General features: G+C 47.8%; 1 protein-coding gene across 1 annotated transcript in view; it reads right to left on the minus strand.

The window, feature by feature from the left end:
* The window catches only part of CHST9 (carbohydrate sulfotransferase 9), a 167,795-nt gene that overhangs the window by 67,487 nt on the left and 80,712 nt on the right, over window positions 1-19,596 (minus strand). The window contains exon 3 of the mRNA XM_080682957.1: window positions 11,619-11,660. Coding sequence (XP_080539083.1) covers window positions 11,619-11,660 — 42 coding nt within the window. The remainder of the gene's footprint in view (window positions 1-11,618; window positions 11,661-19,596) is intronic.

The following is a 19,596-nucleotide window of genomic DNA, read 5'->3' on the forward strand; positions in this document are numbered from 1 at the left end:
TATGGTAACGTCCATGGAAGCTCTGCCATTTATGAAAGGGAAGACTGTATGATTCAACTAATAAGGTCTTTAATGCACATGCAATGTATCCAATGGCAACAAGTGAAGTGGTGTTGATAATGTCTCGCTCCGTGCATATGTGCGGCGCATAACACTTGTCAAGCCTGTTCAGTAGCCAATTTTCAGGGCATGTTTCACAGGTGAATCCACTGTTCATCTCAAAGCCCCTTCACACACAACGTGAGTACATCCATGAATTATGAAGTTGTTTACCCTGGTAATACTGAGTCAACAGTTATAAATTTAAATATGCTTTTATATCTTGGTTCCTTATTTGGCATGAAAAATTTTACAAAAATAATCAAAAAAGAAAACCATAGCTTGGGCTTGAAGCCCTGGGTGTATGACATGAAATGTAAAGACATCTATAAGAATCCGAGCATATTTCACTCTCCCAGCACCACCAAAGACTTAACTCAAAAAAGAACTCCGTGGTTTAAAAACATTAGCAAAGAGCCTTACTTAAGGTGTTGGGCAAATAATATCATTATTCAGAATGGTCCTAAGTTGCTCTTCTCTTCTGTATCTATTCGTAGCACATGTTTTTTTTTTGGTATTTAATGCATATACATTTTATTATGATCACTGAAGACTAATTTCACCTTAAAGTGATAGTTACCCTGATCATTTTTTTATTCCTTGGAAATTAATCTCCTGGAATGGTGCCTTTCCAATAATAGACATGTAGTAAAAGTTAGATAATTCAAATGTAATACATTGGCTGTCGACTCCTGCTTTTATGTAAAAATGGGTCATGGCTGGCTGGTGTGGCTCAGTGGTTGAGGGTCTACCTATGAACCACGAGGTCACGGTTCGATTCCCAGTCAGGGCAGAAGCCCAGGTTGTGGGCTTGATCCCCAGTGTGGGGCGTGCAGGAAGCAGCGGATCCATGATTCTCTCCCTCTCCCTTCTTCTCTGAAATCAATAAAAATATATTAAAAAAAAAAAAAACGGGTCAGGCACTCCATTGGTAATGTCAGTCTCTTTGAGAAGTTGGTGAAATAAATTTTTTTTGAGTTAGATTGTCTTTATAAAATTAAAAGGCTGTGGTTGTGGTAGATAGTGTCATCAGTAAAAGGTGAGCGCAGAAAATACTAAATAATAAGGTTCCAGGCCGTGCTGCCATGCCATCATTCACAAGCGTGGAAAAACATGGACACCCCATTAAAGTCAATGGAGTGTGCCAGTTCATCTTGGCATTGCGTTCGTAATCGAAACGTTTCCATTTAAGTTAACACACAAACACTGATTTAAAAGTCAAATGAGGAAATTAGTTCTATGTTCCAATCCCACAGTGATATCCACTAGCCCAATCTCGCCTTGGGAGGTATAAAAAAATATCTCATGCAATAAACGGCCAACCTTTTCCAGAGTCACAGATGTGTTAAAACGAATGTTTTAACACCAACTCAACAGAAACATACTTACTGTTGTAAAAGTGCCCCTCACACGACTCTGTTATGAAACAACCAAGCTTATCTACAGATTTACTTCCAGACTTCAAAAGCAGTGAATCAAGAACTATAGCGATACCGTTCATTTCCTGAAAAGAATTATTACATCGAACAGTGATGGACTGAAAAGTATTTTCTGCATCCACCTTATCAAGACCAGGGGGAAACGTCCCTGTTTTAAACCTTAGCTCTCTCAATTTCAGTGAACACGATCAACAACACATTCTCCAGGGGTGGGCAAATTCTTTGACTCGAGGGCCACCATGGGTTCTTAAACTGGACCGGAGGGCCGGAACAAAAGCATGGTGGAGTGTTTGTGTGAACTAATATAAATTCAAAGTAAAGGAGCGGAGGGGAGAGCAAGAGAACCGGATAGAACAGCCGGATCTGGCCTGCGGGCCGTCGTTTGCCCACGGCTGTTCTAGACATTCTCTTGATCTTGACTTCTGCTGTTCTAATTGTCACCATTCTTTTAGTGTCTCTTTTTCCATTTTTAAAATTCATTCATTGATCCCCATTGTATGTCACCAAGGACTCTGTCCTCCATCTCTTGTTGGTCCCTATATTTCGTCTCTTGATTCCTTTTTATGACGTGAATTATTCATGAATATTAGTTTGCATTTCAGCCTCTTCCCCGAGCTAGGTACTATTTATTGTTGCAGATATCCAACTTGAGCATAAAGGTTAAAAAAGATATTAAAATTTCTTGACATTTTTGTAAGCATTTGCATCTGGTTCTTCTGTAAACTTGCCATCCTGGCAGTTGATGTCCACATTTCGTCATCCTGACATCGTTCTCTCAAAGGGTTCCAGTCCCCTCCATGTGGGGGAGACATACTGTTTATCTCCCCAAGTTTAAATAGTCACCAGAGAAGAAGTTGTGTGCCTGTTGGAATAGGCACCGTGCCTGGCTCACTGAGAGGTGGGGTCGGGGGGATGCTTAGATGAGGAGGAAGGGCCAGTGCTGACCGGACAGGGGGAGGGGCACAGGAGCAGGGAGAGGCTGCTGACTCTCACCTGCACTCAGCTCACCTACCTGCCTCTCCAGACGACTCTGTGGGGAGGGAGACACGCTAACATATTTGGTTCGCACTTCCTAGTGACAGGAAGTAGCTTCAAGTCACAGGGAGAGAGGGTCATGGAGGGGCTCCTGTTCCCTGGGGGACCAGGCTGGTCTGGAAAATTAACCAGCTGGTAGCAGGCTCTACACAAAATTCTTGGTTTCATGCCTTCTTTTCCCTTGCCACTCTGTGCGACTCCCAGGAACTCTTTCACCCGCTTCCGTGGGTTACCTACCGCTCGTTTCTCCCCGCCCTGGCCACGCCACCTGCCTGAGAACAATCCGACGGGTGGACGTGAGGTTTGCGGCCCTCACGTGGTCTCAGCCCAAGTCCTGGGCATAATTTCAAGACTTCCCTCCAGCTAATCACCTGACTCCTGGTCTTCTCCCTGCTTCCTCAGTCTGTCCCCCACAGGCACCTCGTGCACCATGGGGGTTCGGAGTCCAAACCCAGCTGGCCAGTGCTCCCCTCTCTGCCTCACGGGCCTCCTGTCGGGAGAATTCCGCTCAGTGAGCACCGGGGAGTGAGCGGTCACCCCAGGCCACGCGCTACCAGTCGACACGGATAGAGATGAGCTACTCCGCGGGGCTGGGAACCGAAAGTGCCAGTACCCCCTCTTCTAGCTCTAAACGCCTCCTGCTTCCTGTGGGGAGTGTGGGCTTCAGGCTGGTGGAAGAGGACAGAGTTCAACACCTTCACCCCTGACCACAGCCGAGAAGGCCCCAGGCACATTGCCACGACCCTCCCTCCTGCCTCACCCGACCACCTGCACGCTCCCCGCTGCCACTGCTCCTCCCACCCCGGCCTGGCCCACAGCGGCTCTTACCGGCCTCAGCCTGTCACCTGTGGTGCTCTCCTGGCCAGACTGCTCCCCCCCACCTGCTGCACAGCCAGGCCCCCCTCCACCCGCCTCCCAGAGATGCCACCCGCCTCCCATAGATGCCACCCCCCCTCCCATAGATGCCTCCCGCCTCCCATAGATGCCTCCCGCCTCCCATAGATGCCACCCGCCTCCCATAGATGCCACCCCCCTTCCATAGATGCCTCCCGCCTCCCATAGATGCCACCCGCCTCCCATAGATGCCACCCCCCTCCCATAGATGCCACCCGCCTCCCATAGATGCCTCCCGCCTCCCATAGATGCCACCCCCTCCCATAGATGCCACCCCCTCCCATAGATGCCTCCCGCCTCCCATAGATGCCTCCCATCTCCCATAGATGCCACCCGAAAAGCCGTCTCCCCTGGCCTGTCTCACGCAGCGCCCTGTAATATTTGGAAGAGCGTATAACAAAGCTAAAACAGTGCATTTGTTTCCTCGCCGGGGTCTCCTCATGCAGGGAGCAAGCCCTGGAGGTGGGTACCTGGCCTGCGGGTTCCCCACTGCACGCCCAGCACCAGCCACACAGCCTGAGCCCCTGGCCCCTGGCGCTGTGAAGGCATCACCTTGGCAAGGTGAGCACACTATTACCCACGTGCAGAGATGCTGCATCTAGTGAAGATGCGGGCATTTTTCTGCGGCTACATCAATATGTGCAGCCAATGATGCCATTGGGGCGGCCTGGCAGCCTGCTCTCATCCTCCTGCTGTAAAGAAGAGGACAAGAACAGAAAGCGGTGGTCTGGCTTGCTGGACTAGAAGGCGCTGCTCAAGGACAGCGATGAATGCCTCACCATCACCTGCCTGGTAAGGATCATTATCTAAGTCATTAGCACGCACAGGGCCCGGGACGAGTCGGCTGCTAAGCAGGACAGGTAGCGGCACCTGGCGGGCTGGATAAATGTCCTCGGCGGGCCGCATGTGGCCCGCGGGCCGTAGTTTGAGGACGCCTGAATTCTAAGTCATTAGCACGCGCAGGGCCAGGCCTTGCAGTGCGCTGCTTCCTGCTTCTATCCCAACAATCCTGAAAACATTTGAACGTGCTTTCTCCTTCTCAGATACAGGAGGATAAATCGAGGAGACACTTGAAAATTAGCAAGCAATCACGCACGCGTACAACTGCAGACACAGCTCGGTGCGGTCCTTGCAGACACACCTCCTCTCCGGCAGGCTGTGCTGACGGCGGCTCCCAAAGGAAAAGGTGTGAGCCCCGCTTTCTGAGTGACAGCAGAGCATCTTCCCAACCTCCGGGCACACAGAGATGTCTTAGGATGCTCCAAAGCACTGATCATGAAAGAGAAAAGGAACGGATCATTCTTTATCAAAGCTAAAAAGTTATGCTCATCAAAAAGAACTCTAAATAAAACGAATCCTCAAAGCCCAGACTGGGAAACTCTTTACAATACATGCCTCTGACAAGGCACTCGTAAGGTAGACTACACGATAAACTCAGACTGTTAACCACAGACACGCGAGCCAGGGAAAGTGAGGAAAACCCCTGGGCTGGCATCGCACCAAGGAGGCTACACACAGCACAAGAGCACGGACAGGTGATCAACACGGGCAGCTGCCAGAGACCTGTGGGTGAAGCCCGGGACAGCCCGTCTCCTACCCACGTGGGGCGGATGAGGAGCGCTGGGGACCTTCTGGGCAGGTTCCTGTCAACTGAAACGTGTACCTTCTGGTCTAGAATCCCACCCCCTGGCCTTTATCCAACAGGAACAGAAACACACCTTCACAGAGAGACTTGTTCAAAAAATTCCAGAGCAATCCTGTTCATAATAGTCCCAAGCTAGAAACAACACAGATGTCAACCATAGGATAATAGGTGATTTGCAGTTTAGTTATACAACGGAGGATTACTCAACACTTAAAAAGGAATACATGACAGACACATGCAACAATCTCAAATATAGTACGGTAAGCGGGCGGAGCACTTACAAAGTATCCTATCCTATCTAATAAAAGAGTAATATGCAAATTGACTGTCACTCCAACACACAAGATGGCAGCCCCCATGTGGTCCAAGATGGTTGCCCCCATGTGGGCACAAGATGGCCGCCACAAGATGGCCAGCAGGGGAAGGCAGTTGGGAGGGACCCAGGCCAGCAGGGGAAGGTAGTTGGGGGTGATCAGGCCTGAAGGGGAGGGCAGTTAGGGGTGTCCAGGCCTGCAGGGGAGGGCAGTTGGGGGGGACCAGGCCTGCAAGGGAGGGCAGTTAGGGGTGACTGGGCCAGCAGGGGAGGGCAGCTGGGGGGACCAGGCCTGCAGGGGAGGGCAGTTAGGGGTGACCAGGCCTGCAGGGGAGGGCAGCTAGGGGCAAACAGGCTGGCAGGCAGAAGCAGTTAGGGACAATTAGGCAGGCAGGCAGGCGAGCGGTTGGGAGCCAGCAGTCCTAGATTGTGAGAGGGATGTCTGACTGCCTGTTTATTGGGCCTTAATGGGCAGTCGGACATCCCTCGAGGGGTCCCAGATTGGAGAGGGTGCAGGCTGGGCTGAGGGACATCTCCCTCACCCCCATGCATGAATTTCGTGCACCGGGCCTCTAGTATAATAAAACGCTAATATGCAAATCGACCCAACGGTGGAACGACCGGTGGCTGTGATGCACACTGACCACCAGGGGGCAGACGCTCAATGCAGGAGCTGCCCCTGGTGGTCAGTGTGCTCCCACACGGGGAGCGCTGCTCAGCCAGAAGCTGGGCTCCCGCCTCTGCAGTAGCGCTAAGGACCCCTTGGGGGATATCCACCGAGGGGTCCCGGACTGCAAGAGGGCGCAGGCCAGGCTGAGGGACCGCCACCCCCCCAGTGCATGAATGTCATGCACCAGGCCTCTAGTATGTTATGTGATTCCTTTCCAGATGAAGCCCAATAATAGCCCTAACAAACGCAAGGTGACAGAATGAAGAAAGTGGTTGTCTGAGGGACAGGAAGGAGATGCAGAGTTGGGAGGGGGGTGGTGGGGTCATGGATTGGAATTAACTGGAAAGAAAATAAGGGCAATATTTAGGGTCCGAGATTCAATACCTTATTTTGGGTGCCATTATACAATTGTCATATGTTGGGTGACTATACAATTGTCAAAATTTACTGGCTTGTACACAGAATTTATGCCTTTTATTGTATATAAATTGTACCTCAATTCTAAAAGTCGAGATTCTATTATTTTAAAGAAGCTTATTCAGAATATTTCCCTATTTTCTAGGCATAAGAAACATTAAACACATCCTAGTTCTATTGAATTTACCATACCTGGTTTACAATGTACGATGACAGCATTAATTTAGCCAGTTTCATTAGCATAAACCTCAATTTATTGTGAAATTCAAAAACATAAAGAATTAAAAAAAAAAATTCCCAAACAACCCTGAGTTGGGATTTTTCACAGACGCATGTCATTACCACAACAAGCCAGCAAGGGGCGCAGTTGCCCTTTAAGAAGAATTCCGTCTCATCACCACTGAGCTACTCCAGAGAGCACTTGAACAAGACCAAAAACTTGACTTTAGGATGTAGCCACAACGGAAATGACAGATCCTTTTAACGCAAGAGAGAAAGGTTGGAACCCTTGACCCTCTCCACTGCGCTGCGCCTCACTGAGAAGGGAGCACACGCACAGAGCCACCCATTAAGACAACACGTTCCTGTAGCTCAGGGACCAGGGAGACCGGGACAAGGACAGCGAAATTCAGGGCGAGCTGCCTGTCGCTTTGTTGATGGTCGCCCTATGAGAATGCTGTGCACCCCCCCGCCCCCCCCCCCAAAGGAAAAGATCCCAACAACTCCCGCAATATTGTTATGGATGGGAGTGAGCGCATCCGTTTGGGCAGGATTTGCAAGCTGTTGGGATACTGGCGTCTGCCTAAGAGTAGGCGAGGCTGGCAAAGAGCACCTCTTTTTGTTTTTTAATCTTACAGCACGAGGGCTTTTCAGGTGAGACTGTCAGGCCACGAATTGGAAGGGTTGCGCTGCATCTTTTCTATGACCATGTTCATCAATTCTTGTGAGATCTGTAAGGCTCACTTCTCCCCTGAGCCCAGGAGGGCTGGAGAAAGGTCTCCTACCCTCTTTCCTACCGGCCTGGGCAGTGCCACCTGTCCATCGACGCATGCCCCCGGGCGTGGGCAAGGGCAGGCTGCCGCTAGGACACTTAGAGCGACACCCTTAGGTCTGACTTCCCCTTCCACCCTTACCCGAACCCTAACCCTGCCCTCGAGTCTCACACCCTGACCTTCTTCTCAAGCCTCCTCCTCGCACAGAAGCCGGGCGGGGCGGACTGGCACTGTGAGCCCTGGAAAAGGCCCTGGGCACGCCCCCGTGGGCAGGGGGCTGGCGGCCCATGAGAACGGAACGGAAGCCACACCTCTGACCCCTGCGGAGCTCCTGGACTGACGTGCGCCTCCCTCTCTGGAGCCCAATGTGCACAGGACCCTGGGCCCACCTTCCCAGCAGGCTCTTCCAGGAACTGCTGAGAGCACACGCACAACATACAAAGCTTCAGGTGTCAGCACAGGCGTGTGACTGGCTGGACAGGACACGGGGAGTGTGGCCGGGAGCGGCTCTTCCTTCAAAAGCCCACACGATGGACGTGGGCGGGTAATTTCTGACAAAGGAAGCGGACACACACAGTGGAGTAAAGACAGTCTCTTCAGTCACTGGGGCTGGGCAATTGGAAAGACACCTGCAAACAAATGAAACGGGATTACGGTGTGTCCCCAGGTACAAACGTGAATTCAAAACGGATCCAAGACCTACATATAAGACCCCAAACGATGAGTCACATGGAAGGAGAGATAAGTACCAGACTATGGACCTAGGTGGTAGAGAAATGCTATGAACTTGGCTCCAAAGGCAAGGGAGGGAAAGGCAGAAATAAACGAACGGGGCTGGACCCACCGAAAAGCTTCTGCGCAGCAACAAAAACGGACAACAAAACACAGAGGCAGCCGACCAGACGGAGATGACATTTGCACACAGTAGCTCCGACAAAGCTTTAATTTCCAAAATACATCAAGAACTCATAAAACTCAACACCAAACAAACAAACTACCCACTCAAAAGGCGGGCAGAAGGCCTGAAAATACACCTCTCCCAAGAAGACATACACACAGCCAATAGATATATGAAAAGATGTCCAACCTCACCGGCAATTAGGGAAGTGCCAATCGAAATGACAATGAGATACGATCCCGCACGTATGAGAGTGGCCATTATCAGCAAGACAACAGTAAGTGTGGAGAGGCTGTGGAGACAGGTGGCGAAGGCATGGAGACAGCCACGGTGTCCCGCGATGGAGGACCGGAGAGAGATGTGGTCCCTGTACACAACGGAATACCACTCCGCCACGAGAAGGGATGGAACAGCCCCGTTGGCAACAACATGGATGGACCCTGAGAACATGATGCTGCGTGAGATAAGTCCATCAGAAAAGGCCAAGAACCATCTGATGTCACTCAGATGTGGGACATAAAACGGGAACTCATGAACACAAACAGCAGTGTGGTGGCTGCCGGAGGGGAGGGGTGGGAGGCGAAGAGGGTCCTGATAGATGGGGACTGGAGAAGATCTGGTTTTGAGTGGTGGGCGCATGGGACAATGTATAGACCTTATCACACAGAAACCCACACCCAGGATCTATATGATCATATTTATCAGTGTCACCCCAACACATTTAATTTAAAAAGGGGAAAAAAGTCACACACGGCTGCAGCTGTCAATATGCAGGAAGGCATTGCCCTTGAATGTGTGTACCCCTTTGCTGGAACATAGCACTTTCTTTGACCTTCCCCAACTCCAGGTCCATCGCATCATTCGTGGTTGCTGCTCTGGAGCTCACAGGTATGACTGGACATGCAAAGCCATAGTTTCAGAATAAGCTCTAAATTCTGCATAAGCACATCTTTCCATGTCCCGTCTTGTGTTCATTCCACACTGAGATGTTTTTCTCCCTCTTCAAGACAAGCTCCTGTTCAGATGATAATAGTCTAGCAGCTCCCATTGGTAGAGCACCTGTATGTGAATACACTGGACATGCCTTATCTTTAATAACCCGCGTCGTGCCTACAAGGAACGTACTGTTATCCCCCGTCTATGGACAAGAGCTCACTCTGAGTTCTGGCCATCATGCCACGCTGCTTCTCAACATAGAACGCTTTATAGTTTAGAACATGCTTTCACATGCATTACACAATTCTCCAACCTGAGAATTAAATGTGACTGTCGCCTCCATTTCACAGGAGGTAACACTGAGATGTCGTCAGGTGAGGTGACATCATTCATGGGCAGCTGAGCTGGGACTTAAACTTGTGTCCTCCTAGTCTACATCCCATGCGTATCCGACAGTCTAGTATAAAGAAAACGGGAGCTCTCAGACATAAACTCTCTGAAGTGTCTTTTAAATCTGCCCTCAAAATTTATCTTTTTGACCCCTCCTCTCCTCCTATCTCAGGGAGTTGATTCTATTCTGTGTTCCTAAAAGTTCTTTCAATTGTCCACGGGAGAATTATCTATTGCCATTTTTTCACATTTCAACAGTCTACAGATGACTTTCAAATAAATCATCCTCTGAACTCCAATTGTTTCTACTTGCTAAGTAAGGGTGCATTTTCATAGCAATATACCTTTATATATACCATATACAGCTCTCACACTCTCAGCTCTCTACAACTAATTATGCCTGTTTTTCTTCAGCAATTCATGAACTGCCATATCTCCCTACTTTGCTCATACTGACTTGAAATGTTGTTCTTATTATCTCTACTTGTAGGAATTGTATTTATTCTTTAAGAATGAGCTCAAATGTTATACCTGTAATGAATATTTCCCCAATTCTTCCAGTCAGATTTAATGATATAGTCTCCATGCTCCCAAAGCAGGCTGTTTCTAAGAATAACACATAACTTATCACATGAAAAAAGTATTTGTCTTCATCTCTGCTTCAACTTATGGGCTGTCAGCACAATAAAGATGAGATGAGAATTTTATTTATCTCTACACACCTTGAAGCAATAAGCATGTCCCTTCAGTGTTTGTTGAATGAATGAGTGAATAGTAATTCAGTTACTGCTCCAACTTTTCAACATGCCCAAGGAGGGCATGATCTGACTTGGGGTTATTTTTTTTCTCATCATGAATCTTCATTATTATTCTGGGAATTTATCTTGCCCGCTTTGTGCAAATTATTGAGTTTTAAATTAAGAAAAAATTATCTACTATATGAAAATCATGGAAAAGGAAGGGAAATGATATATAATTTTTCTTGTAAAAGTAAATACTCTATGTCATCTATGTGATCAATGTCACAGATAAGCATCCAAAATATTAAAATTTATATTTGTAACTTTAAAATATAGGATAAGAGGAATTGATCGTCTATTAATAAATGCTTATGTTCACATATAAACACAGCAATAAACTTCATTAGATAGGAATAATGAGTTTGGGGAGGTAGGGAAAAAAAGAAGCTAGCCTGAATTATGGAAGTCAGAATTTATTGAAAGTAACACTGTTTTATTACTTTCAATACTATGATCTGCCAATAAAGTCTGTCTAAGGAGACATCTACTTAATGACATAGATTCTTATTTTAAGTTTAATCTTTTTGCCTAAAGACCATATGCTAAAGCCATGAAAACAATTACTCTTTGTAAATACATTATAGATGTTGCCTCTATTTATCTCATCAAGTTCATTCCTTGCACACAAGTCAAAGGTCAATTTCATGGTGGTCTTGGTCAAATGGTCAAAAATTGTGTATTAGCAATACCTGAGTTAGTAAGGTTTTCTGTATTCTCAGAAGAAGACATTTCTGAAAACTAAAGCCCAATGTTTCCGGGAAGTGTTAAATATTTTTTAAGGAAAAATGTAAACTCTTTTAAATAGTAGGAACATCACTTATTCATTAAGCTAGGTATGACTGGAGTCCATCTTAGAAGTCTTTGGTTTCCTCTGTAAATTTCATGAGGGCAAGGATCATGGTCACATCTCTCCCCTACCCTCCGAGACATCAGACCCCAACAATGCCACCGAGGCCGTGCCTTCTGGTGGCAGTTACCATGGGAAGAGCAGGCATTTAAAAGCGACAGGGTGAAGCACTCAGATATTGCATTTGTTGCGTTCCTTATCTATAACTACCCAGGATTCAAAGGTTACGGAGAGTTTACTCACTGACTCTGGGCGCAGGCTGCAAGTCATTAACTGGCCCCCATCCTAGAAAAGAAGGAAAAGGAATTCCTATATTAGCATCACATGCCAAGGCATTGAAATAACTTTGTACATAATATGACATCTGTATTACTATTTATTATGCTTTTTAAATAATATATATCTTTTGATTTCAGAGAGGAAGGGCAAGGGAGAGAGAAATAGAAACATCAGTGATGAGAAAGAATCATTGATCGGCTACCTCCTGAACGCTCCCTACTGGGGATGGAGCCCACAACCTGGGCATGTGCCTTGACTGAAAATCGAACCATGACCTCCTGGTTCATAGGTCAACAATCAACCACTGAGCCACGATGGCCAGGCTTGGCACTTGCTTTTTAAATCACCCCTTCACTAAATTTCACTTGTGTTAAAATATGCCAGTTTATACTTATGTAGGTTAAATTTTATTCTATCTTGAGAATGATTTAAAAAAAATATATCCAAGGATATTTTGAATTGTATTGTCATTAGTTTCCTGGTATAAGGTCTTAGCAGCTCCACTCGGTTTAGTAATGTCTGCATTTTAAATGAAGGCATTTATAGGTCATTTGTACAGCTCATCAATAAGCTATGAGTCCTACAGTGAACTGAGCCCCATGGGTTGGAACCGGATAAGGGATCCACCGCTTGCACCCACTCTGATGTGACTGTAACTCTAGAGTCACTTGTCCACCCGTGTATCAGTAGCGTGATTAAGGTTACACTTTCACGGCTTTGTGGCAAGAATACTGTTTAGGCTAGCATCTAGAATCTTCCGCCATGCAAAACTGATTTTATCTAGCCTATTGTCATGGCTTATGTAATCTGATACGTAACCAAGGAAGGAAATTAAATTCATATGGAAAAGATAATTATTCAAAAGGTCAAATGCAGCTGCTCCCTCATCTCTTAGGAGAGTCTGGGAAGTTGCTTATGATTACACGAGAAACTGTTCTCATCCGGGATTGCTTTTAAGCTCTCTGGCTTACGATGATCACCCAATTTCCTTAAAAGTATGGACAGGACAGGCTTCCCCCCATTTCTGCGATGGTTCACATAAAAAGAGGGTGAGGTCATCTACCATTTTTTTTTTTTTAATGTATTGTGGTAAAAACGCAAACATGAGATCTACCCTCTTAACCAGTGCTGACATGCAGGATGCAGTACTGGTAACCGTAAGTACAAGGCTGTACCGCGCGTCTCCAGCACTTGTCCATCCTGCCAGACTGAAACTCGACATCCGTTGAATAGCAATGCCTCCCCTCCCCCCACCCAGCCTTCGGAAAGCGCCATCTCCCAGTTTCTCCAGGGTCTCCGGAGCCTGACTTGAGGGAATCAGAAGTGTACACTCGGGGACCCGATACCCTTCCCTGGTCTACTTGGGCTCTCCACACACCACAGACCGAAGTACATGAGTTAGATGAATGCATGTCTACCCTATACAGCAAACCGGCTGGACCCAGAATGACCCCATCTGACTCTTCCCTGTGATTTCCCAAACCCAGGTTAGTGTCACGTATAAATATGTATTGAATTAAATTTTAACATGTCTCTTCAAGAACTAATATTAATTTTAAGGATCTTATAAAAAGACAGGAAAGTAAATACCATTACTTTTTGTATTTATGAACTGTCTCCTAAAAAAAGCATCCTCTCCCCCCATCCCAATAATAGTAATCGCATGAATAACCCATTAAAGCAGTGGTTCTCAACCTTCCTAATGCCGCGACCCTTTAATACAGTTCCTCATGCGGTGGTGACCCCCAACCATAAAATTATTTTCGTTGCTACTTCATAACTGTAATTTTGCTGCTGTTATGAATCGTCATGTAAATATCTGTGTTTTCCGATGGTCTTAGGCGACCCACAGGTTGAGAACCGCTAGCAGGGTCGCCTAAGACCATCGGAAAACACAGATATTTACATTACGATTCATAACAGTTATGAAGTAGCAACAAAAATAATTTTATGGTTGGGGGTCACCACCACATGAGGAACTGGATTAAAGGGCCGCGGTATTAGAAAGGTTGAGAACCACCACAGTAAAGGCTTTCACTATACCTTAAAGGCTTTCACTGTACCTTCTCAATCACTGCTCTTCCATGTGTTTTTTAATGTAATGACTACCTAGGCTGTGGGCCCGGTCAGCAGAATCAGCACAGACTGACTTCCTTGTCACATGATAAGTATTAAATAACTAAGAATTTACTTCCCTGGTCAGCTACGGAAACCATTTGAAATGCCAGCATGTGGGTCTGGCCAGACCACCTGACATAAGTAGAGTTTAAATCTCCTCTCCAGCCTCCACACGCTTACTTATGCATACACGATGGAGTACAGCATTAAGGGCTTAGGTTCATGGCATAGACATTGCAATGAAACCGATCTTTCTTCTTCATCGCATTCTGAGTCCTCTCTGTTTTGGGCCAGAAAGAGGATTTCACTTGTTGAAACGTGGCGTAAGCGCCCTACTAAGTGAATAGGTCTAGATAGGAGAGAGCGCTAATAGGAAATCACATTTTTAAAAAATAGCACTTTGCCGGTCTGTTCCGAGGGGCTGAGAGCCCCAGGCAGCACGAACAGACACTGAAGCAGGCAGAGCTCACACTCGGGTGAGAGAACACAGATATGACCACAATGCACTTCTCTCAGAGTAATTCTTCTGGCCTCATAATACATTGTTTATCGTCACTCTTACCTCACAGAGGATACAGCATTAGAGAAAGGCGGGGCGGCTTCCTGAAGCCATGTGGCAATTCGGTGTGAAAACTGAAGCAGGGTTATATTTCATGGGTTGCTTTTCCCCTCCAAGCTAAACTGCTCAGAAATTGGATTATCAATACCCTCTTAATTTTACATACAGGTATTCTGGTGAAAAAAAAAAGATCACAGTGAAGTTTTAGGTCCTTTGTTGTCTAATGTTTGGTTGCTGGATTTAAAGGTTTTCTCCAATACCTTCTTTTGAAATATTGATTTGGTTTAACCTCACCTTCTTTTTCTCTTTTGTTCTAAAATTACCTGGATGCACAATATTAAACAAGTGACAATACCACCGACATGCGCCGAATCCTTGTGAAATATCAGCCTCTTCCCGAGCACTTCATGCGAGCCTTACTGAATTTCACACCGAAGAACCCCCTGGGGCCCGACCCGTTTCTGCATGTGGACTATAAGTATGGGTTTCCAGTTCTGCACCTTTTCCATGACCCCACCCATCATCATCATCATCTATATTTTCTAGTTTCACTTTCATTAAAGTGGATTGAGGACTTAAAGACACAAAGCAGAATCTTTTTAGATTTTTTTTTGAGTTTCTTTCCTAATATTTTACCATTATTTTTTAACATCTACTTCTGTAGCATTTTATTTTCAGTAACTCATCTTGAGAATGGAATCTAATAACTATATGAACCAGTAGTTGGCACAGCAGGCTTGGAAACAGACTCTTGGCCCATATACACCTGCACAGGTGGGGTCAGAAATTTACAAGTGGGGCCAGAAGTTCACAGGTGGGGTCAGCAGTTCACAGGTGGGATCAGAAGCTCATGGGGAGGGGGTCAGAAGTTCACAGGTGGGGTCAGAAGTTCACAGGTGGGATCAGAAGTTCATGGGGGTGGTCAGAAATTCATAGGGGGGGGGTCAGAAGTTCATGGGGTGGTCAGAAGTTCACAGGTGGGGTCAGAAGTTCCTGGGGGGGGGTCAGAAGTTCACCGGTGGGGTCAGCAGTTCACAGGTGGGGTCAGAAGTTCCTGGGGGGGGGTCAGAAGTTCACAGGTGGGGTCAGAAATTCATAGGGGGGATCAGAAGTTCACCGGTGGGGTCAGAAGTTCATGGGGGAGGGGGTCAGAAGTCCACCGGTGGGGTCAGAAGTTCACAGGTGGGGTCAGAAGTTCACAGGTGGGGTCAGAAGTTCATGGGGGGGGGAGTCAGAAGTTCACAGGTGGGGTCAGAAGTCCACCAGTGGGGTCAGAAGTCCACCAGTGGGGTCAGAAGTCCACCAGTGGGGTCAGAAGTTCACAGGTGGTGTCAGAAGTCCACCGGTGGGGTCAGAAGTTCACAGGTGGGGTCAGAAGTTCACAGGTGGGGTCAGAAGTTCACAGGTGGGGTCAGAAGTTCACAGGTGGGGTCAGAAGTCCACCGGTGGGCTAGAGGGACAGCAGGTGAGGCCCTGTGGTGAGTCCGCTGTGAGCATCAGTCAGTAGGTTATATCGAAGGAAGGGAGAAAGTTGCTTAATCCGGGAAATCATTTAAGAGGAAGCAAGTTAAAAGAACTTCTGTTGTATTTGATAATTTATGCACACATTACTTTGGTAAAATAAAAAAAAATGGAGGGAAAAGGAGAAAGGAACTGAGTTTAGGTAGTTAAAATTAAAAAAAAATATTTTTTAAGTGGAGAGAAAAAGAGGAAGATGCTGAATTTAGGTCTCTTGCCCAATATTGCAAAACTGGAGCTGAAACTAAGATTTGGCTCCAGAATTCAGCTTCCAAATCTAGCTCTCCAGTAGTCCTGCCCTCCATCCCATGAGCCTCGGGACAGTGATGACTGTGGAGGGCCAGGTGGGCTCCTACCACCCAGGAAGGGGCCTGGAGACAGCTCAGGAGTGCTCAGCTCAGGAGTGCTCAGGAAGGGGGTGCTCAGCAAGGGGGTGCTCAGCTCAGGAGTGCTCAGGAAGGGGGTGCTCAGCAAGGGGCACAGGAACAGAGAGGAAAGCCAGACAGGATAAAACAGTAAGCAGAACCAATGGACACAGACACTAGGGGGTGAGGGCATGTGCTGGGGCGGGTGGGGTGGCTGGGGAGAGGTCAATGGGGGAAAAGGAGACACATGTCGTACTATATGTAATACTTTAAACAATAAAGAATTTAAAAAAATAGTCTCAGACATTTGCAAACAGGAGAACCCTGTACCTGTGGTGGTTTTCTTATGTTATCCCAAGTATTTATTATTACTATTTTTAAATTTCTTTATTGTCTTGACCTTGGGCCTCACTGGTTGAAAACAAATGGGGCCAAGTGATACTGCCACCTATTTTCAAAGCTAGGTTTTGCAACCCTGACATGAAAGATATCTTGAAAGGGCAACACTGCCTCCCAGCAAGTAATAGCATAAAGGAAGACCCTCTGACCAAGGTCCCTGGGGAGCCAGGTGGGGACAGGGGGAGCCAGGTGGGGGCAGGGGGAGCCAGGTGGGGGCAGGGGGAGCCAGGTGGGGGCAGGGGGAGCCAGGTGGTGGGCAGGGGGAGCCAGGTGGGGGCAGGGGGAGCCAGGTGGGGGCAGGGGGAGCCAGGTGGGGACAGGGGGAGCCAGGTGGGGGCAGGGGGAGCCAGGTGGGGGCAGGGGGAGCCAGGTGGGGGCAGGGGGAGCCAGGTGGTGGGCAGGGGGAGCCAGGTGGGGGCAGGGGGAGCCAGGTGGGGGCAGGGGGAGCCAGGTGGGGGCAGGGGGAGCCAGGTGGGGGCAGGGGGAGCCAGGTGGGGGCAGGGGGCCAGGTGGGGGTAGAGGGAGTCAGGTGGGGGCAGGGGGAGCCAGGTGGGGGCAGGGGGAGCCAGGTGGGGGGCAGGGGGAGCCAGGTGGGGGCAGGGGGAGCCAGGTGGGGGCAGGGGGAGCCAGGTGGGGGCAGGGGGAGCCAGGTGGGGCAGGGGGCACCAGGTGGGGGACAGGGGGAGCCAGGTGTGTGTGGGGGAAGCTTAGTGGGAATCTAAGGCTACAAAGAGCAATTAAAACGAAGTCATGCAAATCTCACCATCCACTTCCTTCTAATCCTTGGGTTCCCCAGGTTCTATTTCTGCCAAGCCCCTTGAGTAAGACTATTTAAGGCCCAGTTTTGAAGAACTTCTTGCCCTCCCAGAAGAGAGGACTTTCTAGTGCTTGTTTTTAAATGCCTCAGAATGGATTTGTGTGTTTTTTACCCCCATGAAGTATTAATGATTTTAGTTTATGCTAAATGTTCTTCATGTTTCTGTCCTTGGCATTTTCCAAATTACTTCCTTCAAGAAGAAAATTGGAAAGGTGTTAAGAGTTCCATGTCTTCATAAGGAATTCATAAAAAATGGAGGATCTCAAATGGCTATCCCTTCAATGAAATTATGTGAAACTGTACAAAATGTTGGTACAGGGGGCCTCACTTTTTACATAAAAAAATAGCTATTTTTATTTTAACTGATCTGGCTTAAAAATAATTATCACAATCATTGGGCTCTAAACATGGTTGAGATTTAAAGCCTCCTCATGTGAATCAGTATCTCATTTGGAAACAATATCATAAACAATGGATTAATTACTTAATTAACATGCAAACAAAATGTCTGGATGTCTATCTGGCTTTGAGATTCTAGGAAATGGGGCAACACAAATACGTAAGTAAAGCAGGTCATGCTTTCCCTATTTATGATGCATCTAATCAGCCCGCCCCTCCAGGCTGTCACAGTGTCACCTCCTTCCCTCCTCCCTTTCTGGAACGCTGCCCTGCTTACTCTTGTCATACCATCTCCTCAGAAATCCCACCCTTTCTCATTGCTTTCCCTCTGACTGATACTTGACTCAGTCCCAACATGTGCACATCCTTAGCTTGGCGCTTTCCTGGACTTCAGTTCTGCTTCTCCAAATCCCAGCTTCCATGGCTGAGTCAAGTGCAGCTAGACTGGAATGACACTCGCAATCCTTTTCCCAAGCCCCTGTCCCTCTGAACTTGCTCCTGTGGGTCTACCATACAGACTCCTGCAGTCAGGCTTGCCTTTGACACCCCCATCTCCCCCCTGCACCTGTTTCCAGACAGTCACCTTTGTCCTTTCTTTCCATCTCATACTCATTCTCCTTCTTTCCTTCCTTCCTTCCTTCCTTCCTTCCTTCCTTCCTTCCTTCCTTCCTCCCTTTCTTCCTTCCTTTCTTCCTTCCTTCCTTCCTTCCTTCCTTCCTTCCTTCCTTCCTTCCTCCCTTTCTTCCTTCCTTTCTTCCTTCCTTCCTTCCTTCCTTCCTTCCTTCCTTCCTTCCTTCCTCCCTTTCTTCCTTCCTTCCTTCCTTCCTTCCTTCCTTCCTTCCTTCCTTCCTTCCTTCCTTCTTTCCTTCCTTCCTTCTTTCCTTCCTTCCCTCCCTCCTCCTCCCACTCCTCCCACTCCTCCTCCTCCTCCTCCTCCTCCTCCTCCTCCTCCTCCATGTCCTCTTCCTTCTGCTTCAACTCCCCAGCCAAGGTTCTTAGCACATCAAAGCCTACAGTATTCCAAAATGGTCTCCCTAATCATGATGTTAATTAACTGAGTTAATTATTTTAACGATTGCTTTGCCCATGCTAATCTTCCCCTCAAACCCTCTATTGCTTCTGGCTATTACAGGTCCTGTATAACACAGCATTCAGCACTCACTCAAAAATGATCCCTGGTCCCTGGGTAACTCAGAACTTTCCTATACAAATGGGAAAAGTCCCCTGAACAGGCCACATCCATTTCTAGTCCCGAGCCTGAAGTAGCCAATGCTCTTCCTTCTGTTCGAAGAAGTCCATTCCTTCTTCAAGACCCAGCCTTGATGCTGTATCTCTCCGACTGTCTTCTGAACCACAGAGGCTGCTGCACACCGGGGAGGCAGGGGAAGCCAGGAGGAGACAGCATGGCAGCTGAGACCCTTGCATATGTTGAGTCACTAGTTCCTGAGTCTGGTCAGGTCAGTGTCACCACCACTCCTCGTCTACAGGTGTGAGCGTGGCTCAGAGGGGGTCCTCACTCATTTAGGTCACGAAGTTGCCAAGTGCTGGATTGAGACCCAGGTGGTCTGACCATGGAGTCTATTCTATGCTGCCATCCATTGCAGCTGCTGTTGTACATACACCTTTGGTCCACTGTCTCTACCGCGTGCAAGCCCACGGCGGGAGCACGCTGCCTCTGTCCTCCCTGTCCTCTGGCTAGTGCTCAGACACTCAGCAAGAACAACCTACGATGTGCAGGAAGCGAGGATGGCCATGGAAACAATGGCA

The sequence above is a fragment of the Plecotus auritus genome, assembly GCF_963455305.1.
Source record: "Plecotus auritus genome assembly, chromosome: 8".
NCBI classification, from domain to species: Eukaryota; Metazoa; Chordata; class Mammalia; order Chiroptera; family Vespertilionidae; genus Plecotus; species Plecotus auritus.